This window comes from Populus euphratica, unplaced genomic scaffold (genome assembly GCF_000495115.2).
Source record: "Populus euphratica unplaced genomic scaffold, PopEup_1.0 scaffold6.1, whole genome shotgun sequence".
Taxonomy (NCBI): domain Eukaryota; kingdom Viridiplantae; phylum Streptophyta; class Magnoliopsida; order Malpighiales; family Salicaceae; genus Populus; species Populus euphratica.
In genome coordinates this window covers 483648-503060 of record NW_011499849.1, presented here as the reverse complement: position 1 = coordinate 503060, position 19413 = coordinate 483648, and the positions used below count along the sequence as shown (strand labels likewise).

The following is a 19413-nucleotide window of genomic DNA, read 5'->3' as shown; positions in this document are numbered from 1 at the left end:
AATGAAAAAAATTATCTTAAGCATACTATGATTTAATTATTTTTTCATATTTGTTCCAATTCTTTAAAAAATTAAGGTTTACATTTTGAGTCAACTTCAATTGAATCTATCACCACATGTAATCTAAGATAAGGAACTAAAATGTACTATTCATCATAAAACCCAATCAATCAAAATCTAATTTATTTCTTCAATCTAACTTCACTCTCGATCTTCTTCTCCGACCATTTACTTCGTTTAATTAATTCCTTCGATTCACCTTCCAAGATCACAACTCTATCAATTTTTCCATTGATCTCCTTTCCCTTTCCCTCGCCAGGCTTACATGTTACAGTAATTCCAAAAATTGATAACTCTAATTGATCTTAATTTAAAGCGTATTGGTGAACCTTCATGCGATGATGGCAATATTTCTCCGGCTGGTGACAAATGGCTAGATTGTTTATATTCTTGATGAAACTGAACACTCAAGGGTGTTGGAATTCGATTATTGGGAGCTCAGCTACTAAAGGGTTTAATGATGAGTTAACAGGTATGGCTCTTGTGAACTCGTTTTTGATGATGGCTGGGATATGAACGACCATTTCCTAGAACAATAGATGATCTACTTCAGTTCTGGAATCCCTGCGTTCACCAGAAAATGCAGAGGAGAGTTTGGGTCCTCTTTCCATATACAATTCTCTGGTCAGTATGGCTGGCAAGGAATGATTTATTCGAGCTAATGCTTCTTATGCTTGGAAGGGTATTGCCAGAAGGGGGTTGTTCAAAAAGGATATGAATTTGAATTCCAGGGATTGTATACAGGGGCAGGGAAATTCAAGGGAAAGTTCGCACTGTTCTAATCAATGCTTTGAAGAAAGTAAGTGGTGTAGATTTGGCTTTGAAGTTGATGCGTAGTGTTTGAAATTGCTGAGCTGACGGTATCATTTGATTACATGAGCTTCTTACAGGTACAGATGATATGGCTGGATTCAAGCTACTGGCCAGGATTTCATAAAAAGAGGGAGTTTTTGAGTGACAATTTTATTATTTTCAAACAACATGATTTTTTTAATTATTAAATTAAATATAATAGAAAATATGTAAATAATTCAATTTTTTTTTGTGGTGTGTAGTGTTATGAAATTATAAAATTCAGAATATTTTATATAATTTACCAAACAATAAAAAAAAAATTTATAAAGTGCTCAAGATAAATTTTCAAACAACAATTTAAAAAAAAAATAGATATCAAGAAGTTAAATAGTTCTTGTAAGTTTTTGAACATAAACAGAGATGTTAATTCATATATTTTGTAAAGGAAAAATATTAAAATTAAAACTTGTAAACTAAAAGGAAAACCAGGAAAACACTTTAAGGCTGGATTATTCAAAGTTGTCCTAAACTTTGTATCCAGCTTAATTTAATTTTTGTAGTTTAATTTATTTTATTTGAGTACTATGAAATATTTGGTTTTGGATAAAAATAGATCGTTTTTATCTCTTTAAATAATGTATTTTTAAATCAAATTTAACAAAATTAAATATTTATTTTATCAAAAAATAGTTTAAGGTGCTCAAATATAAAAATTTAAAGTTCAAAGACTAAGTTCTATTAAATCCAATCATTTAGCCATATTTTCCAAAATATTCAAAAACTCATAATTAAGATTCCATGTCATGTATCTTATAAAACAATGTCTGTTCTTACCAGAAATAGAACAATTTGGAGATTTTTTATGAATGGATATAGATGAAGAGACTGAATTGAGATTTTTTGAAAAATCAAGGATCTAATCAAAGTAAAACTTTTTTAGGGACTCAATCGAGAATACCTACATAATTGGGAGCTGTTTCGAGGTTTGTACTCTGTACCTTTTCTGACTCCACCACTGTTCCAAACGGGCCTACTAGGTCTGAGCTTGAGCTTCCCCCCTGAACTTAACATAAGAGATCTGACCGTTCGTTGCGACAAGCCACTCTAAATCTAGAACCAAAACAAAAAAATACGTGGGCCTCTTGGTTTTTGTTTGAAACCGATTCTTACCGCCGAAGCTTCTGGCGAGTAGCTCTCCAAACATGGGAGTCCATTTTTCAGGTGTTTAGTCATTGTTGTTTAAAATATTTTTTATTTAAATATTTATTAAAATAATATTTCTTAATTTTAAAATTGATTTTATATATCAGAAAATAATTTAAAATAATATTAAATAGTTCGTGGCAATCCTTTTCTCCTCCAGGAACAGAATTTCAGTAGCTTCCACGCGGACCACATCCGCACCGCCTGGCATTTTCACTAACATTTGTTTTGTTTTTTTCTCAAAAAGTAGAAAGAGAGAAAGAAAGAAAAGCTGAATCCATTCGTCACCATTGTTTCCACGTGCTCCTCTATCGCTGTACATTTTTACAACCGCAGTGAACACGGTGGCTTTTGCTACCCGGACTTCGGTGGCAATAACTTGCAAGGCACGTACAGGGCTACCTAAACCTCCACAAACTTTTCCATTTCAAACGTTTTAGGCATTTGTTTATGTTCTGATTTTCCAAGTCGTTGAGAAGAAAAGAACAGAAAAGTTTATAGACAGATCGACAGGGGAGTGGAGAAGTGAGACTTGAATATAACTACATAAAGATTGCAGTGTTTTTGCTGTTGCTGTACTTCTTTTGGTAGCTATGGAGCGTTATGAGATTATCAAGGATATTGGGTCTGGAAATTTTGGGGTGGCTAAGCTGGTCAGAGATAAATGGACAAAAGAGTTCTTTGCTGTTAAGTTTATCGAGAGAGGCCAAAAGGTCTGTTTCCTCTGTTTTGCTATCTGTTTGGCTATTTCAATTTCAAAATTTTCCATATTTATCATTATATTTTGTTGATAATCTCTTGAAATTCAATAATTTCTGTTTCTATCATGTGAGCCCGTCATCTTTAATCACCAGGGTGCTTACTTGGTGTTGCAGATTGATGAGCATGTGAAAAGGGAAATTCTGAATCATAGGTCATTGAAGCATCCCAATATAGTTAAATTTAAAGAGGTTTCTTATTGAACTTTCTTTGTCCTGTAATTTCAATTGCCAAGTGTTGTTTTATCATTGTTGTATGCCGCGCAGTAAGTTAGCAAGGACTCTAATTTGCTCCATAAGGTTAAATTTCTCTCTCTCTCTCTCTCTCTCTCTCTCTCTAGCAAGGACTCTAATTTGCTCCATAAGGTTAAATTTCTCTCTCTCTCTCTCTCTCTCTATTTTATGCTGGAGAACCGAAAAAATTATTGACATGTATATTTCTCCACGGTAAAGTGGAGTATCCATAGCTTGATAGCCATTTCACGAAGAACTAACTGGAATAGATTCTTTCTTTTTAGCGTGACTTCCTAGAGTAAATTAATTCGTTTGATAGGGGACAATCTTTAGTTTGAGGTATTCTTTGAAGCTTTTAATTTGAGATGTTGTCCTTTCAGGTCCTGTTAACTCCCACCCATTTAGCTATTGTTATGGAATACGCTGCAGGAGGAGAACTTTTTGAGAGGATATGCAATGCTGGTAGATTTAGTGAGGACGAGGTAAAGTAGAGCAAAAAAAATTTCATGGAAAATACTGTTATTGTTATTTACTAGAAGCTGAATGAAAAGAAAAATAAGAAGCATAAAGAGGTAATAAATGTTGAGCTTCAATGTTGCTTATTGCTTATCAACATACACTTCCATTAATGTTGAGCTTCCGAATTTTTTGCATTAGGCAAGGTTTTTCTTCCAACAACTGATATCGGGAGTAAGTTACTGTCACTCAATGGTAAGAACTTATACCTTTCTTTTGTCAATTTTTTCCACCCTTTCTAAAATGCGCTGTAATTGTTTTAAGAATAGCATTTGATTTTGATACAAAGAGATTTCTATGCTGCAGCAAATTTGTCACAGAGATCTTAAGCTTGAAAATACACTCCTAGATGGCAGCCCAGCGCCGCGTGTCAAGATCTGCGACTTCGGGTATTCAAAGGTAAGCACTTTTACTAATGCTAAAGGATGACCATTAAGCATGGAGTTTCACCATCCTTTGGTTACTAATTATCCTAGCTTATTGTGCAGTCAGCTGTGTTGCATTCTCAGCCAAAATCTACCGTAGGCACCCCTGCTTACATTGCCCCAGAAGTTCTATTAAGAAGGGAATATGATGGCAAGGTAACAATCTTTTTAACCTTCTCTTCCCTTTCGATTCACGTGCTTCTCATTTTAGTTGTTTGAAAGCCACTAGTACTATGCCTAATCTTCAAGAGTTACAGATCGCAGATGTATGGTCCTGTGGGGTTACCCTATATGTAATGCTAGTGGGGGCATACCCATTTGAAGATCCTGATGATCCAAAAAACTTCAGAAAGACAATCGGGGTGAGAGTCTATACAAATTAATAAGCACTAGATAAAACCAAGTCGCAGTGCAATTATTGAAGGTCTGCATATTTATTATGGAGTTCTAGTTGAAATATTGCTGATCCCATTAAATGACTGGTTGTTCATTGCAGAGGATTCTCAGTGTCCACTATTCAATTCCGGATTATATTCGCGTTTCTGTAGAGTGCAATCATCTTTTATCGCTAATATTTGTGGCTAACCCCGAAAAGGTAAATGAAGTTTAGCTTGCACTAAAATATATTAACTGCTTCTCCTTTCATGATTGTATTGAAAATAAAAGGGGAGAAGATTTCAATTATGTTATGATGCTTTGGTACTGGGTAGAATAAGGTACCTTATTTTTGGTAGGACGCGTCAAGGATCAATTAAAATAAACCTTTGTTATTTGATACCAGATTGAAAGTTTTCAGCTTTTAATTGAGGAGACATGATGACATGGAAGCAACTTTAAGTTGAATGATGGTGGGAGCAATCGGCAAAGCTCCTTTTCCATTAATTCCTTAAAGCATTGCCATCATTTTTATTTTATTTTTTTGTCCTGTTGAACTCTTATTATTCTAATCATCTAATGCTTGGTCACTGTGTAGAGAATTACCATTCCAGAAATAAAAAATCATCCATGGTTCTTAAAGAACTTGCCTATAGAGCTGATGGAAGGACAAAGCTGGCAGAACAATGACGTCAACAACCTGTCCCAAAGCATTGAAGAAGTCCTGTCTATAATACAGGAGGCAAGCAAACCTGTCTTCCTGTCAGCGGCTGTAGGGCATTTGCTTGGAGGCAGCATGGATCTTGATGGCTTGGATGCTGACGCAGACCTTGAAGATATCGAGACAAGTGGTGATTTCGTGTGACCATTATGATTAAAACTATGTAAATAGATTGTCAACTTTCCTGAGGTATTGTCGTAATGATTGTGAGCACCAGATCTCCACTAAGGAACTCTTTACACAGTATAATCCATGTTTGGCCATGTGGCATATGGATGCCTCATCTGTAGATCCCTTGTGTTTCTTTGTTCAATCGATCACATCGACATTTTGTAAGGTCTTCACGTGCATGGCATGGTTAATTCAGATAACTCTAGAACCCGATCGCTTGTTCTTCTCTTTATTAGATGGCGTTGTCACCACTCCAGTATTAAGAAAAGAAAAGAAAAGAAAAGAAAGATAGCTAACATAGCTAAAAGCTAGTTAGCTGCTTGGCAGGGTGATATAAAGGATTTGGTTTTATTATTTTCCTATTTAATTTATAGTTTTTAGCTTTGATTTTGGATTTTTGTTTTTAAAGAGTAGGTGTCAGACTGATATAAAGGATTGCAATTTTTTATGGAGAGTCAGATAATTAAAGAATAAATCATTTAGTAATGAAGCATGGTTAAAGTTCTTGTTTTAGATTTTTGTTTAATATATTTTTTGTTCTTTAAATCCTAATCAAATTAAATTCAGTCGCGTCTATTATATAAAAGCTAATACAGTTCTAATGTTTTGCCAAAATAAGTGTAAGCTCTTTGATTTTATTTTTTAATTAGTATAAATATTTTAGTTAGCTTGTACAAACCTCGTGAATCAAAATAACTATGCTTAAGACTCTTTTATTTTTTAATAGAACTGGTGAGATATACATATATAGGAGGCCCCAAGTCGCAAGCTGAAATATTTAGAAGGATTGGCTTGTATAACATATTGCTTACGTGTTCTTCATGTTCGGGATTCAAAAGTAGCCATATTTATTTCTCTCAAAAAAAAAAAAATTGATGATGATTCTAAACTATATATATGGTCAAAGTGCATGTAATCCTTTTATATATGAACTTGATTCGTGAACATAGTAAGATTTGAAATTGAATATTTTTCCAATAAACACATACACAAATTTGGAAAATTATACCACGCAAATTGCTTGATGATGAAATTTTGATGATCTCTTGCATTCCCGTGCTTGTTTTCAGCTTGTCATCGAGCCATTTTATTGAGGAGGTTCTGAAGAACTTGGACTCCGCAAATCTAAGGTGAATTCTGCCTAGAAACTTTATACTAAACTCTCGCTGTAGTAGCACCCAGAGCTCATCGCAAGTAATCTAGACATCAGAAGCTCTCCAGAAACTGTTGTTGGGTTTATGAATGGTACTGGTTAGTTTGAAAATTAGGGTATTTCTCATCGCTGTACGTAGTGGCACCCAGAGCTCATCGCTGTAGTCTCTCCCTTGGTAGGATTCCCAGTCTATCTTGATCAGATCCGGTAATGTGTGGCAAGGCCTGTTTTCACAGATATGGGGCGTGGAGGCCACATATGTAATCCAGTGGCTTGTTTCAACTCTTTAGGGCACTTTGACTCTATTGGATCTTATTGGCATGGAAACAACCACAGTCAGTCCAGATGTTAAAACTTTTGGTCGTCGTTGCCAATCGCTTATTTTAAAGCCGATGTACAGCCCAGGTATTAAATAAAATACTAAGCTCTTGAGGTTTTTCGATGTAATCCATTCACATAAAATATATATAGGGTTACAGTTAAATTATTTTTTTACCCTCATTCCTTTGTTTTTTAAAATTTTATTTGAGGGGTAAGATGATCTTTGCATACAATCAACGGGCAGCATCGATTTTTTATTTTTTTTAATAATAGTACAATTACTGTATTGCTAAACCATCAAAAACTTTGATCCAAGAGGCATATGAACAGTTAAATTATGCAAATAATCTTTTATGTGAATTTGTTAGTTTTGACTTCAAGAACTTGATTGTCATTTTCTAATAATTTTTTGTTATTATTATGTAGTCCTATAAGCATTTTTATTTTTTTTGTAATTTTATAAATAACTAAATTCCTTTATTACCCTTGTCATTTAATTTTTTTAGTCTTCACTTCAAGAGTTTGGTTGTAATTTTATAGGAGTTTTTTTTTGTTATTGTTGTTTATCTTAATTTATTTTTCCTTCTTCAATTCTATTGTTAAACATTTATTTTCGTTGAATTCTTATGTAAAGTCTAGTGCTGAATTTTTTATTTTTTTTTTCAATTTAATTCCTAAACATTTAATTTCATTAAAAAAATTTCTTATCATTTAATTTCATCTAGTTTTTATGTTGAATTCATTCTTAATTCCTTTAACTGTTATTTTTTTTGTTATGTATTGTTTTTTTATTGACTTTTTTTTATCAAATAACATTTTTATTTTTAATGTAAAAAAACACATTAGAGCAGTTTGCATGCCAAGTATTTTTTTTTTAATTATAACTTGCATGCCAAATTAGTGATTTTAATGCTCTGTTTTTAGTTTTTTCTTTTTCTCTTTACATTTATTTTTGAAAATATATTATTTTTTTATTCTTTACACTTGATCCATTTATACAAGTTTTTTTTATTTTTATAATTTATTTTTAATGTTTTTTTCTTTACACTTTTTTGTTTAAAAATTATTTTACATAGATTAAGAAAATAGTATTTCACCATATCAATTGTAACATTATTTTATTTTTCAGCTATATTAAAAATTAGTTTAAGATCTTGTATATTTTTATTGTTATATATGATCTTTATTATATTTTATTACATGTAAGTGTTGATTTTCTGATTCATATTTATATTTTTTACTTAATATAAAAAAATATTTTAATAACAATTATATATAAATTATGCTATGGAAAAATAAATTATCCAACTAGACAAGAAATAAATGCATTAACACTTTATTTTTTATATTTATTGATTCAAATAATTATCATAAGATTTTTAATTTTTAATTGATTTTTTTAAAAAATAAATTTAAAATTTTTGTATATATTTTTTAAAAAATCATCCAATCCAGCATGTATCACATTCCTAGTTACTCTGAAATGTTGGGCTCGAGTCCTGTAGATTTTCAATCAAGCGAACAATAAGGGAGCCCCTGAGCTGACAGGCCAGGACAAACCTCCTGGTCCTGGAGGGCAAGTTGCATGGACCCGGAGGAGCGAAAGGGGCGTTTACACACACATATTTTCTTGATAAAAGGGGGTTTGGATATTTTTGAATTACAATTATCATAACAAAAACTAAAAGTTGAGGAGAAATCACTATTTCTCCTCACTCATGAACACTTGGATTACAACAATATTTGATGTTTGGTTTTGCCTTTCTGTCCCTTTAATTATTAATTTCTTTTCTTTTTAATTTAATCTTTATATTCCATTCTATTTTTATTAAAATTTAAAATTGATAATGTATTTCAATTTAAATTTTATATGTTAATCATGATATTAGAAAAATATCGCAATTAATTCTAACTAGTCAAATTTTAATACTAGCCGTACTTAATCCAAACACAAAACCACCATTCATATTTAATTAATTATTCGAAGAGTATGAATTTTAGATGGATGGATCTAATCTAGTTTTAAATATTCATTCATATACTTATTATCTAAATACACAAAAGTATCAATTCCACCGCCTATTTTCACTAGACGCCAGTTTATCAAGCAACACATGTTTAACCACCATATATATATTGAAAAAATTGAAGTCAATTTATTTTTAATTTCTTATTTGGGAAGCAACAAGTGTGAAATTGCGGGCATCGGGATCAGTAGTGGCGGCGCCTCCTTTACGCAAACGAATTAACCTCAAAGCACTAAGGGAATCCCTGGTCATGTCGAGGGTGTCAACAAGCGGAACGACGAGGTTGATTTTTTAAGATCAGTAAAGAAAAAAATAAAATTTTCAAAAATATTTTTAAAATACAAAAATAACCAATCATTTTCGCAATAAAAATGATCAAGCGGATGGCCGAGAAGTAATAGAAAGAAGAGCATGTACTATCCAGCAATAAATTCTTAGATAAATCATAGAGTAGTAATAGTATATCAGAGTCATTTGTGTTGAGGGGGATGAAAGTAGAAAAAGGAGGGAGACACCCTCAATGAGAGGCGACGATCTAATGAATTATACTGTTCTGAGCTCCATCGTTTTAGTATTTGGGGTGAGAAACTGATGCTCTTGTTCTTATCTACTCGAGTTTCGTAAATAAATGATGTTTTGTTATTGCCATTAAATCTATCCCGTTCACTTTAAATTGTCCGCAAAGAAACTGATCTCATCCAAAACATAGTGATCACATGATTCCGCCGAGTCTTACGGTCCTCGATGATGAATGAGACAAGCAGTGTGGCCGCCACCGATTGCCATGAACTTGGACAAAACAATGCATCAGCTTAGACCAGCCGACCCAGCTTGCTTGCATTATTGAACTCGAAAGGCTAGTAAAGTACATGAAGCTGCTACCAAAGAAAGGAAATTAGGAAGTTAGTCGTGACAAGGAGCCAAAAAGAGCCCAAGAATGGCTTGTAATTAAACAACTGGACGGTGCACAGCAAACGAGGTAAAATAACAAGGAGATATTACGAGACCCGCAAAACTTAAAATCACTTTTCATGTGGAAAAAAGCCCACTAGCTAGATCAAGCTATTGAAAGAATTCCAGTTGAGCCTCTTGTTATTCGTCAAAGGATATAAATTGTATCCCACTACAACATATTTCGAATCTACTCAGGTAAATACGGCAATGATATCCTGTCCTGCTCTGCAACAATCAGTCCCAACAGCATCACCAACCAGTCCTAAAAATAAAAAACCTTGTTCCGAGGAGAAGATAATGTAACAAACCAAATCAACCTCTAAAAACTATGTGCATTGGATGATTCATCTGCTTGAAGGGGAAAGAAATAATTCCTTCTACATCAAGAAACATGCTAATGCTCTGAAGATGAGTCCTTCACGAAATCAAGTCAACAGTCTTTATTTTAGATATGCGAGATCATACTCTTCACAACAGTAGATACAGCTGAATAAAGAAAAGTTCTTATAGAAGTGTATCTCTTGTTAACATAAAAGTTGCCCGTATGGTAGTTTAAGCTCCTGGGCCAGTCAGAGAAATTTCGATGACCTTAAACTGGGCTCGTGCCCTTCCCCTGAAGCTGCAAGATCCAATTTCAGTTGGTATTATGTCACAACCCATGCCTGAATCTTACCCTTCAAGATATGAAGTATCATAAGATATAGATATAGGATAAACAATGATGGTGCAATGGGATCTTTTCATGACAGAAGAAGGGGATCTTTTCATGACAGAAGAAGCGCATAACTTCATAAGGATGCAGTTGATTCATAATTATGCTTACAAAAACAAATGTAGTAATTCCTGATTAACTAATGGGTCGATTCTTCTTTGTTGGCTTCTGGCTTCTGGTATTCTCCATACAAGTAAGAAGCAAAACCCCATAGACACATGGCCAAGGCCATGCCCTTTACTGCATTAAAGACCTCTTTCAAGATTATCACAGCAAATGCCTGTTGGACTGGAACCAGAAGGGATGACACAAGCCCCCCTAGAAGTGATGAGGAGTTAAATATCACCCCCAGGCTTCCTATTACTAATAACTGCAATACTATGGCTGCTATTAATAGTATGGTGTAGTACTTTGTTTCACCAAGACCAAACTCTGCTGCCTCTTTGGATATAGCCTGAGCAAAACACAAGCTCATTAGAATTATTTTGAACGATGCAACATTAATGATTCAAATAAACCTCAAAATTTCACATAGATGATGAAGTTTCCTATGCGATTTGCTAAGAGATAGCAATTTGGGTGAGCAATCAATAGGTATAACCCATCCTGAAACCAGTGCAAATACACACACACACACACATGTTTATGTATGTATGTATGTAATATTTAAGCAGAAATTCCCCAAGACAGATTTTTTAGACTAATATATTAGGCTTGATGGAAGTAAAGTGATAGGTAAACCAATATTTGATCGTGGTAGATTTTAAATCTATGAAACCTTGAAGATTTCAAGCTTCACTGAACAACTGGTTTGTAATAGAAGCTTGTGCTAGCTTTTCAGTAGGAAATCTTTATTTCAGAGTTTGTTACATGAAAATTAGGAAGCACTTCAATTTTCTTTCAGAGTTAAGTACTGGAGAATGAGAAAATTATCAAGGCTATTTATCACTTACCTTAAAGTCCTTGTTGATAATCATGGGGATAGAGCAAAATAGAGTAGCAAACATTGATATAAGGAACTGAACTTGCAGGACAAGGTCAAAGGTGATGGCCTTACCAGCCTTCAAGTAAGTAAACTCCAAAGCAGGCATTAGGAACCCATGGAGAGCTGCACCACCAATAGTCATAAAGAAACCCAGAATATATTTTCCTTTAGACTCGCCACTCGGTCTGTCTCCATTCATATGAAAACCAAGAATTAAAGACCCGAAAGTCATCAAAGCCACCGCATTTATCGAGTAATGCGTGAACTTATGCTTGACAATTATATATGCAAAAAATGCAGTGAAGGTCAATTGACTAGAACCAAGAATGGAAGAAACAGAAACGGGGAGATATGACATGCCAAAGGAGTAAAGATAGCTATCAAGGCCAAGAACGAGTCCCAAGATGACACTAGCAGAAAAAAGCCATGGTGTGACCAATAATCTACCGGCCTGTGCTCTAGCTCTAGCTCTTATGTAAGATATGGATATTGGGATGATCAAGATAGGGAAACCAGCTGTAAGTAGCCAGGCACCGAGCCAATTACTCTTTCCTCCATGCAAATAGTACATCCTCACAAGTAACGGACCTGCGACTTGACCAACTGCCATTAACATGCAGTTTAAAAATACCAGAAATGCCTTCATATGCTTCTTGTTCTGATGCTGGTCTGGTTCATTCTTGTTTCCTAGCTCTGTGTCCATGAATCCTTCTTGATTCAGTAGGCTTGCCTGTGTTCGCGATGAAGGGAAGTGGATATGCGCAATTTAGTGCGTTAGGCTATTTAATCATGTTTATTATGTTAGGTAGTGCAAGATACTGAATATATATTCATCTTGTAGTACTCACTGATGTTGGTGAACAACAAAGATCACTAGCTAGCAGTAGCAATACTAAAAAATCACAAAAGCAGAATGACTGTGAAGCCACTGAACTTGAAAATAAATAATATAAGAAAATCCCACCCCAGATTATCATTAATGTAAGGAGTTCCTGCTTCTTTTTTCGTATTTGTGATTAGATTAGTTTTCTGCTTTGTCTCTCGAGTAGATATGTGTCCTTTTGCATGAGGATGGGGTAGACATCATACTTGTTATTGTCATCAAACTTTTGCCTTTCACCTTCGCTTGTCTGGTAAAGGAATTTGATTTCATCCAAAACACAGCCTAATAATTTTGTAGAGTCTGGGGATGAATAAGATGAGCACGTCGCAACTCGGTGGCCACATCAGTTACCAGCAGCACCAGCTTTTACTTGCGTTGGACTTGAAACATTAGTGCACTAATCAAACAACCACAAAAAAAAAAAAGCACGAAAAGAACGAAGGAGCCTAAGTATGGGCCTATGACCTGTAAACAACCGATTGGTGCTAGCCATTTTCATGTGGAAAAAGCTCACCGGCTTACTTAAGCTGTCGAAAGAATTCCAGTTCGGTCTCTTCTCAACGAATATAAATTGTATCGCAGTATAACATTACTAAAATCTTTTAGTTAGAAACTTGGCTATAATTGTTTCTTTAGAAATGTCATAACAGTTTAGTTTTAATATATCGAACAATATGACAGAAGAAAGCCAACAAGTTTTTAATAAATTAAAAGGAGTTAATTTGCTTTTTAATTAGGTAATATCTAGAACTAGTGCTCATTTCTAAAAAACTTGTCTCAAGTGAAAAAAAAAAAAAATCTTCGCTCAAATAACATTTTTGAGAGTTTAACAATTAAATTAAAAGAAGAAGAAAAGATGTTTTGAGTGGTGAAGCTTTAGCTCGCTCACTTGCGTAGAGTTGGAGTATAGTCAAGTGATGAATAGTCGAGCTATTATATCTCCGAGGGGACAGGTGAACGAGAATGTGATGCGGAAGTTCTGGTAAATTGTACATGGATTTATTAAGGAAAATATTAAACTGGTGGGTTTTTATTGTAGCTCATCCAATTGAAATGTGTACAGTGTTATAGTAAACTCTTCACCCTTTAATTTTTAAAATTTTATTTGAGAGTTAGGATAATATTTGCATTCAACCAAATCATTCTTAATTTATTTAGAATAATATTCTTTTTCTATTTTTTTAATAACAATACAATTATTATGTTATTCTTAGAGAATAAACAATCAGACCTTTTTGTCTAAAAATTATATGATAATTTTAATTTTTATTATGAAGAGTTAAATTACATATATTATTTATTTTTATTATGCAAATTTATTAGCTTTAATTTCAGAGGTTAAATTGTCATTTTCTAATATTTTTTTTGTTAGAGTAGTGATATTGGATAGATTATGCACAAAGATAGTGATGTTATTATCTTAGTTATTTGAAAGAGCCTACTAAATTTCAAATGATTGAGTGATGATTATATTTTTCATGAATATATATATATATATAATTTAATTATTTATTGTGGTAGTTATGAGAATATTATATTGTAGATAAATGATGTCCCTAATAAGGTATGCAATTTAATTTATTAAATTTTAAATGCACTTGTTACAACTTTCATTTTAATATTTTTATTTTATTTTATTGTCAAGTTAGGTAAGGCTTAGTTTGGTCTTTTAATAAATATAAATATAAAAAATAAAAAATTATTGGTGCATGCTACATACATGTTTGCTAATGGGAGGAGCCACTACCTTTATGGTAAAGCATGCGGATTTCTCTAGTGACTAAACACTAGCTTTCATGACACATGACAACCACAAACAACTAATGTAGCTTGAATGACTCTTACTATTTTGATTGATGTTTTTTAATTTTTTCATAATTTATTTATATTTTTTATTTTTTTCTTCAATATTTTATTTGATTTAATTTTTATCATTGTTCTTTTAATTGCAGGTTTTTTTATATAATTGTTTTAATTTAATTTATTTTTCAATCTAATCTCTAATTATTTTATTTAATTTAATTTTTATACTATATTTGATTTTTATTATTTGATTTCTATTTATTTTTTATGATTAGAAATTTTGCTTCATTATTTCTATACTAAATTTAATTCTCAAATCTTGGATTGTGAGTTAGTCAAATTAACATGAGTTGAATGAGTCTTTTTTATGTTTTGTTTTGGAAATTATTTTTAATTTTTAATTTTATTTTCTAACATTAAATTATTAACATTAAATTATTGCGCCTTTAACTTTGAAATTTTTTTGCTTTTCTTTAATTGGGTTATCTCGAGTCACGAGTGAGTGAAATTATCTTGAGCTGACTTGAATTTTTTATCAACCTTTTTTTTTTTTATTGATCTAGCTCATCTTTTTTAAATTAATTTTTTATTTCGATCTCATGTTGTGTATCATGAGTAAGTTAATGTAACCTAGATTGATTTGAGTTTTTATATTTTTTTAATTTTTTTAAATTTTATTACTTGATATTAATTTATGGGCTCTAAATTTTGTGATTTTTTTATTTTTTTGCACAGGATTATCCTGAATAGCGAGTTAGTTAAGGTAACCTAGATTTACTTGATATTTTTAATTTTTTTTTATCGAGTTGTCTTAGACTTTTTTTTTCTAGGTTCTTTTTTTATAAAAATAATTTTTTTTATCTTGATGTCATATTGGGTCGCTTGCAAATTAGTTCGGTTTTTTTATGTTTTTTTGAAATTGCTTTTTTTAAAACATTAATAATTTATTATTAGGTCATTAAACTTGAGTTTTGTGATTTTTTTTTATGAAAGCTATCCCATTTTTAAATTAATCATATTAATTTGGGTTGATTTAATTTTTTTTAATGGTTTTTTTTATTAATTTAACTTTCATTTTGTTTTAATATATATATATATATATGCTCGCGCGCGCACTTAAATTATCATAACCTATACATTATTTTTTTATATTACGAAAAAATTAATCCGATAAAACCCTAAGCAGAAGGCAAGGTGCAGTCTCTTTTAGTCTCTTCCCATCTCATTTCGGGCACAGCCGCCGCCTCCGCTCCGCTCTCCCAAACATGAAGGTTACTTACCTCCGTTAATCTGCCATTGAATCAAAAAACAAAGTTTCGTTGTTGATGAAATCCTAACGACTCCGATTTCATGATTCTCTCGGTCTCATTCTCTGTTGTTTTGTGTCTTGCAGTTCAACATCGCATATCCCACTACGGGATGCCAGAAAAAGCTGGAAATCGACGATGACCAGAAGCTGTAAGCTCCTCTTTTCTCTGTCAAAGTGTATTTGCTTTTGTTGGTAAATAATCCCTTTTTTCTTGTCAAAGTTTATTTGATTTTGTCGATTAAAGAGATAGATGTTCGCGTACTCAGAAAAAAGATGTTTTGTTTGTGTTGTTAATTTAGTTTCTGTGGATGAAGATAACAAATTATGATTTTTTGTCTGGATTATTCGGATTTTTTACACATTTTTAGCATTCATTTAGTGATAGAAGAGTTTTTCTTTAGAATTTTTTTTGTATATGTGTTTGTTTGGGTCCAGAATATCTACTGCATCCGTTATTTAGAATAGATTTTTTTTATCTTTTAATGCATGCTGTAGCTAGTTTTGACATTCAAAATGTAATGCATTGCAATCCAATACCTTTAATAAGAAAATAGAACGAAAAAATATTATAATCTGATATAAAAAAAGGCTTTCTCAATTTCTTTATAGCATACATAAGTTCCAACAAAACCTTTAAGAACCTGATGTTGATAAATGCCCATTTGCATGGGTTTTCTGTTTGTTCCTGTAAATGTGGAACTTCCGAAGTTTAGCTTCCATATTGTTATACCTTTTCTTGTTGGATGGAAAGTCTTCCTTTAAGTACGGAACCTTAGCTACTTGTCTAGTGCGATATTCTGTATCAACCAACTCGTCTGACTCAATTGTGGTAAATCTGTTCAATATTAACCATTCTTTGATCGTAGATTCAGCAGCAAGATCTGATTGGCTTCTTTTTTTCCCTGTGTTTTTAGTTATCAGTTGCAATTCTAATTCTGAGATTTATCTCTTTTTACCTCTTTGAATCTGCAGTCGGGCATTTTTTGATAAGAGGATCTCACAGGAGGTCAGTGGCGATGCTCTTGGAGAGGTATGCACATTCTAGTTTTCTAAATACTGTATGCTTATATTTTACATGTATGCTCAGCAATTATCCTCTGGGTTTGATAGGAATTCAAGGGCTATGTTTTCGTGATAAAGGGAGGTTGTGACAAGCAAGGATTTCCCATGAAGCAGGGGGTGCTAACCCCTGGCCGTGTTCGCCTTTTGCTCCACAGAGGTTGGTGACTACTTAAATGTTAGACTGTGTTATATTCTCTAAATTTGTTGAACATTCCTGGTAAATATTGGTCGTTAAAACCTTATTGCACTAGTCTTGTTTGCATGACAAACATTAAATTGCATTTCTATTTTGCCTCCATAGGAACCCCCTGCTTCCGTGGATATGGAAGACGCAATGGAGAACGCAGGAGAAAATCTGTGCGCGGGTGCATCGTCAGTCAAGACCTTTCTGTTTTGAACTTGGTAATTGTGAAGAAGGGTGAGAATGATCTTCCTGGACTCACCGACACAGAGAAACCAAGAATGAGAGGTCCCAAGAGAGCATCGAAGATCCGCAAGCTCTTTAATCTCTCAAAGGAGGATGATGTTCGCAAGTATGTCAACACTTACAGGAGATCATTCACAACAAAATCTGGTATGACTTCCATTCTTATAATATACTTGTTTATAGCTTCTTGGGATTTGTTTGTCTTTAGATTACTATAATGTCTTGTGGTTCTTGTTTGTTGCAGGAAAGAAGGTCAGTAAGGCTCCCAAAATTCAGAGGCTGGTGACGCCACTGACTCTGCAAAGGAAGCGAGCAAGGATTTCAGATAAAAAGAAGAGAATCGCCAAGGCCAAGTCCGAGGCTGCTGAGTACCAGAAACTTCTCGCCACAAGATTGAAGGAGCAGAGAGAACGTCGGAGTGAGAGCTTAGCCAAGAAAAGGTCTAGGCTCTCTGTTGCTTCTAAGCCATCCATTGCTGCTTAGAATTACAAATCTCTCTAATTGTTGAGTTTTGGTAGCAAGAGAAATGTTGTCAGAGGTTTCTTTAAATTATAATTGTCATATTTTGAGGTGTTACTTGAATAGTTGTGGAAGTGCTTAGACACTTGGTTCATTGGATTCTCCAGGGTCTTTGTTGTTTTAGTGGTTTTGCTTTTTTTTTTTTTTTTTTCACATGGTATAGTGTGTAGGCATGTAATAGTTGGGTTGTTAGTGGTGATTGTTTTTTTTTTTCTTTAAAGTATATCGTTGTTCTTTTTTTATTTGTTTTTCCTTTTCCTTTTTGTTCTTTTAATTTTTTATTGCTGTTATAACTTTTTTTTTTTAATTTAGTCCTGATATTTTCTGATCTAGTTCTTTTATTTTTTATTTTTGATTTTTTTCGTGGTTTTTCTGTTGAAGTTTATATAATTTATAATTTTATTTTTCAAATTAAATTTATAAGTTTTTTTAATAATAATAATATTTATTTCAGTTTAGTCTTTGAATTTTTTTTTGTTTTTTTTAAGTATTTTTGTTAAAATTTTTATAGTTTTTTATTGTATTTTTTAAATAAAGATTATAATTTTTGTTATTTCAATAATAATAATGATGGTAATAATATTAATAATGGTAATTGTAGTTTTAATAATAATATTAATAATGATAATAATACTAACAATATTATTAAAAATAATGATAATAATATTATTAATAGTGATAATAATATGATAATGATTGGTGATTGTGATAGTGATAACAATAACGATAATTATAATTAATATTGTGGTTATAATAGTAATAATATTAATAATGATAATACTAACAAAAATAAAAATAAAAATGATAGTAATATTAGTTGTGATGATAATAATAATTATAACAATATTATTATAGTATAACAATAATAAACAATAGTAGTAATAATATTAATTATTGATAATAATAATGATGATGATAGTTGTAAAGATAATGATAATAGCAATAATAATAATAATAATAGTGATAATTTATTATTCGATGTTAAATTTGATGGAAATTAAGTTTTATCACTTTTTCGTGTATGGTATTTCTGATTTAATATTCTGGGTTACTAGTTTGAAAAGTTTACGTGGCTTGAGATTTTTTTTTTATTGTTTGCTTTAATTATTATTTTTTTATTTTATCATTTAATATTAGGTTTTAAAATAAAAAATAATCTTACAAGTTTATTTTATATATTTTATTGGAAGATAAAAAATAATCTTACAAGTTTATTTTATATATTTTATTGGAAGCTCGTGCCAGACAATTATCCAAAACAAGAAATCTAAAAATTTATCTTCTTCCCTAGTTTATAGCATTGCAAAAAAAAAATCCTTAAGTTTTTAATAATATCTTTTTTTTTTAAATATAGTTTACTTTACTGTGCTAAAAAATGGACTAGTTGGTTTCTATTTCTTGACCTTGAGAAACTAGTTGTAAAGGTGTCAGAATAGGTGGTTATGTTGGGTTTAAAATTGGTGTTAAAAGTTCAAGTTAGTTTTTAAATTCTTAAAATTATATATTTTTGGTCTTTAAGTACTTTGAAATTGAATTTTGATATAAAAATTTATTTTTATTATTTATTATTTTTTAATTTTTGAAAAAAGAACGATTACTGCTAGATTCTGGTGCAGAAAAAAAAAGTCATATTTGACATCAATTTTAACAACTAAAATAATTGATTTTGGTATTTATGAGTTTTATTTGATAAGAGTTATTTAATTATGATGGTTTAGAATCTCAATATTGTATAAAAAATAAATTGAAATTGAGAAACAAAATTTTATGTAGTTTGATTGTGTTTTTGGAATTTGTTTTAAGTATTTTGGTTGATAAATTAGTTTCTAGATATTTTAAGATTGTTTATAAAGTATTTTTAGATTAAAATAAGTAAAAAAAAAAGATTTTTAGAGTAAAAAGTACGCAACTATCTGGATATATAAACAATATGTAATAACTAAAGTCATATTTGACACCAATTTTAATACTAAAATAATAAGCGTTATTTAATTATGATG

General features: G+C 31.7%; 3 protein-coding genes across 4 annotated transcripts; 2 read left to right on the top strand and 1 right to left on the bottom strand.

The window, feature by feature from the left end:
* The first annotated feature begins 2268 nt into the window (after positions 1–2268).
* On the top strand, positions 2269–5488 carry SNRK2-8 (Protein kinase superfamily protein). 2 transcript variants are annotated; one of them, XM_011018460.1, is made up of 9 exons: positions 2269–2771; positions 2934–3008; positions 3431–3532; positions 3708–3761; positions 3858–3965; positions 4055–4147; positions 4249–4353; positions 4488–4586; positions 4965–5488. In XM_011018460.1, exons 1-9 carry the CDS (start codon positions 2652–2654, stop codon positions 5229–5231), a joined length of 1023 nt encoding a protein of 340 aa, XP_011016762.1. In that variant the 5' UTR covers positions 2269–2651; the 3' UTR covers positions 5232–5488. The 2 variants fall into 2 exon arrangements, with proteins under 2 accessions (XP_011016762.1, XP_011016769.1); XM_011018467.1 differs by having other exon boundaries at positions 2272–2771; positions 3873–3965.
* Positions 5489–10091: 4603 nt separating this feature from the next.
* LOC105120275 (purine permease 1-like) lies at positions 10092–12563 on the bottom strand. The gene is made up of 3 exons (XM_011018452.1): positions 11379–12563; positions 10494–10879; positions 10092–10215 (listed from the first exon to the last, which is right to left on the bottom strand). Exons 1-2 carry the CDS (start codon positions 12111–12113, stop codon positions 10565–10567), a joined length of 1050 nt encoding a protein of 349 aa, XP_011016754.1. The 5' UTR covers positions 12114–12563; the 3' UTR covers positions 10092–10215; positions 10494–10564.
* A 2687-nt stretch (positions 12564–15250) lies between these two features.
* Positions 15251–17526, top strand: LOC105120264 (40S ribosomal protein S6-like). Its single transcript, XM_011018442.1, has 6 exons — positions 15251–15367; positions 15490–15554; positions 16378–16435; positions 16516–16624; positions 16769–17041; positions 17139–17526. Exons 1-6 carry the CDS (start codon positions 15362–15364, stop codon positions 17375–17377), a joined length of 750 nt encoding a protein of 249 aa, XP_011016744.1. The 5' UTR covers positions 15251–15361; the 3' UTR covers positions 17378–17526.
* The last annotated feature ends 1887 nt before the right edge of the window (positions 17527–19413 follow it).

Bases quoted from the DNA above. Each gene is read 5' to 3' on its own strand.
- SNRK2-8 (XM_011018460.1), top strand. From the start codon at position 2,652: ATGGAGCGTTATGAGATTATCAAGGATATTGGGTCTGGAAATTTTGGG. The intron at 4,148-4,248 runs GTAACAATCTTT...CAAGAGTTACAG, and splicing joins GAAGGGAATATGATGGCAAG to ATCGCAGATGTATGGTCCTG. The intron at 4,587-4,964 runs GTAAATGAAGTT...GTCACTGTGTAG, and splicing joins TTGTGGCTAACCCCGAAAAG to AGAATTACCATTCCAGAAAT.
- LOC105120275 (XM_011018452.1), bottom strand. From the start codon at position 12,113: ATGGACACAGAGCTAGGAAACAAGAATGAACCAGACCAGCATCAGAAC. The intron at 10,880-11,378 runs GTAAGTGATAAA...TGTTTTGCTCAG, and splicing joins TTATCAACAAGGACTTTAAG to GCTATATCCAAAGAGGCAGC.
- LOC105120264 (XM_011018442.1), top strand. The intron at 16,436-16,515 runs GTATGCACATTC...TGGGTTTGATAG, and splicing joins GTGGCGATGCTCTTGGAGAG to GAATTCAAGGGCTATGTTTT. The intron at 17,042-17,138 runs GTATGACTTCCA...TGTTTGTTGCAG, and splicing joins ATCATTCACAACAAAATCTG to GAAAGAAGGTCAGTAAGGCT.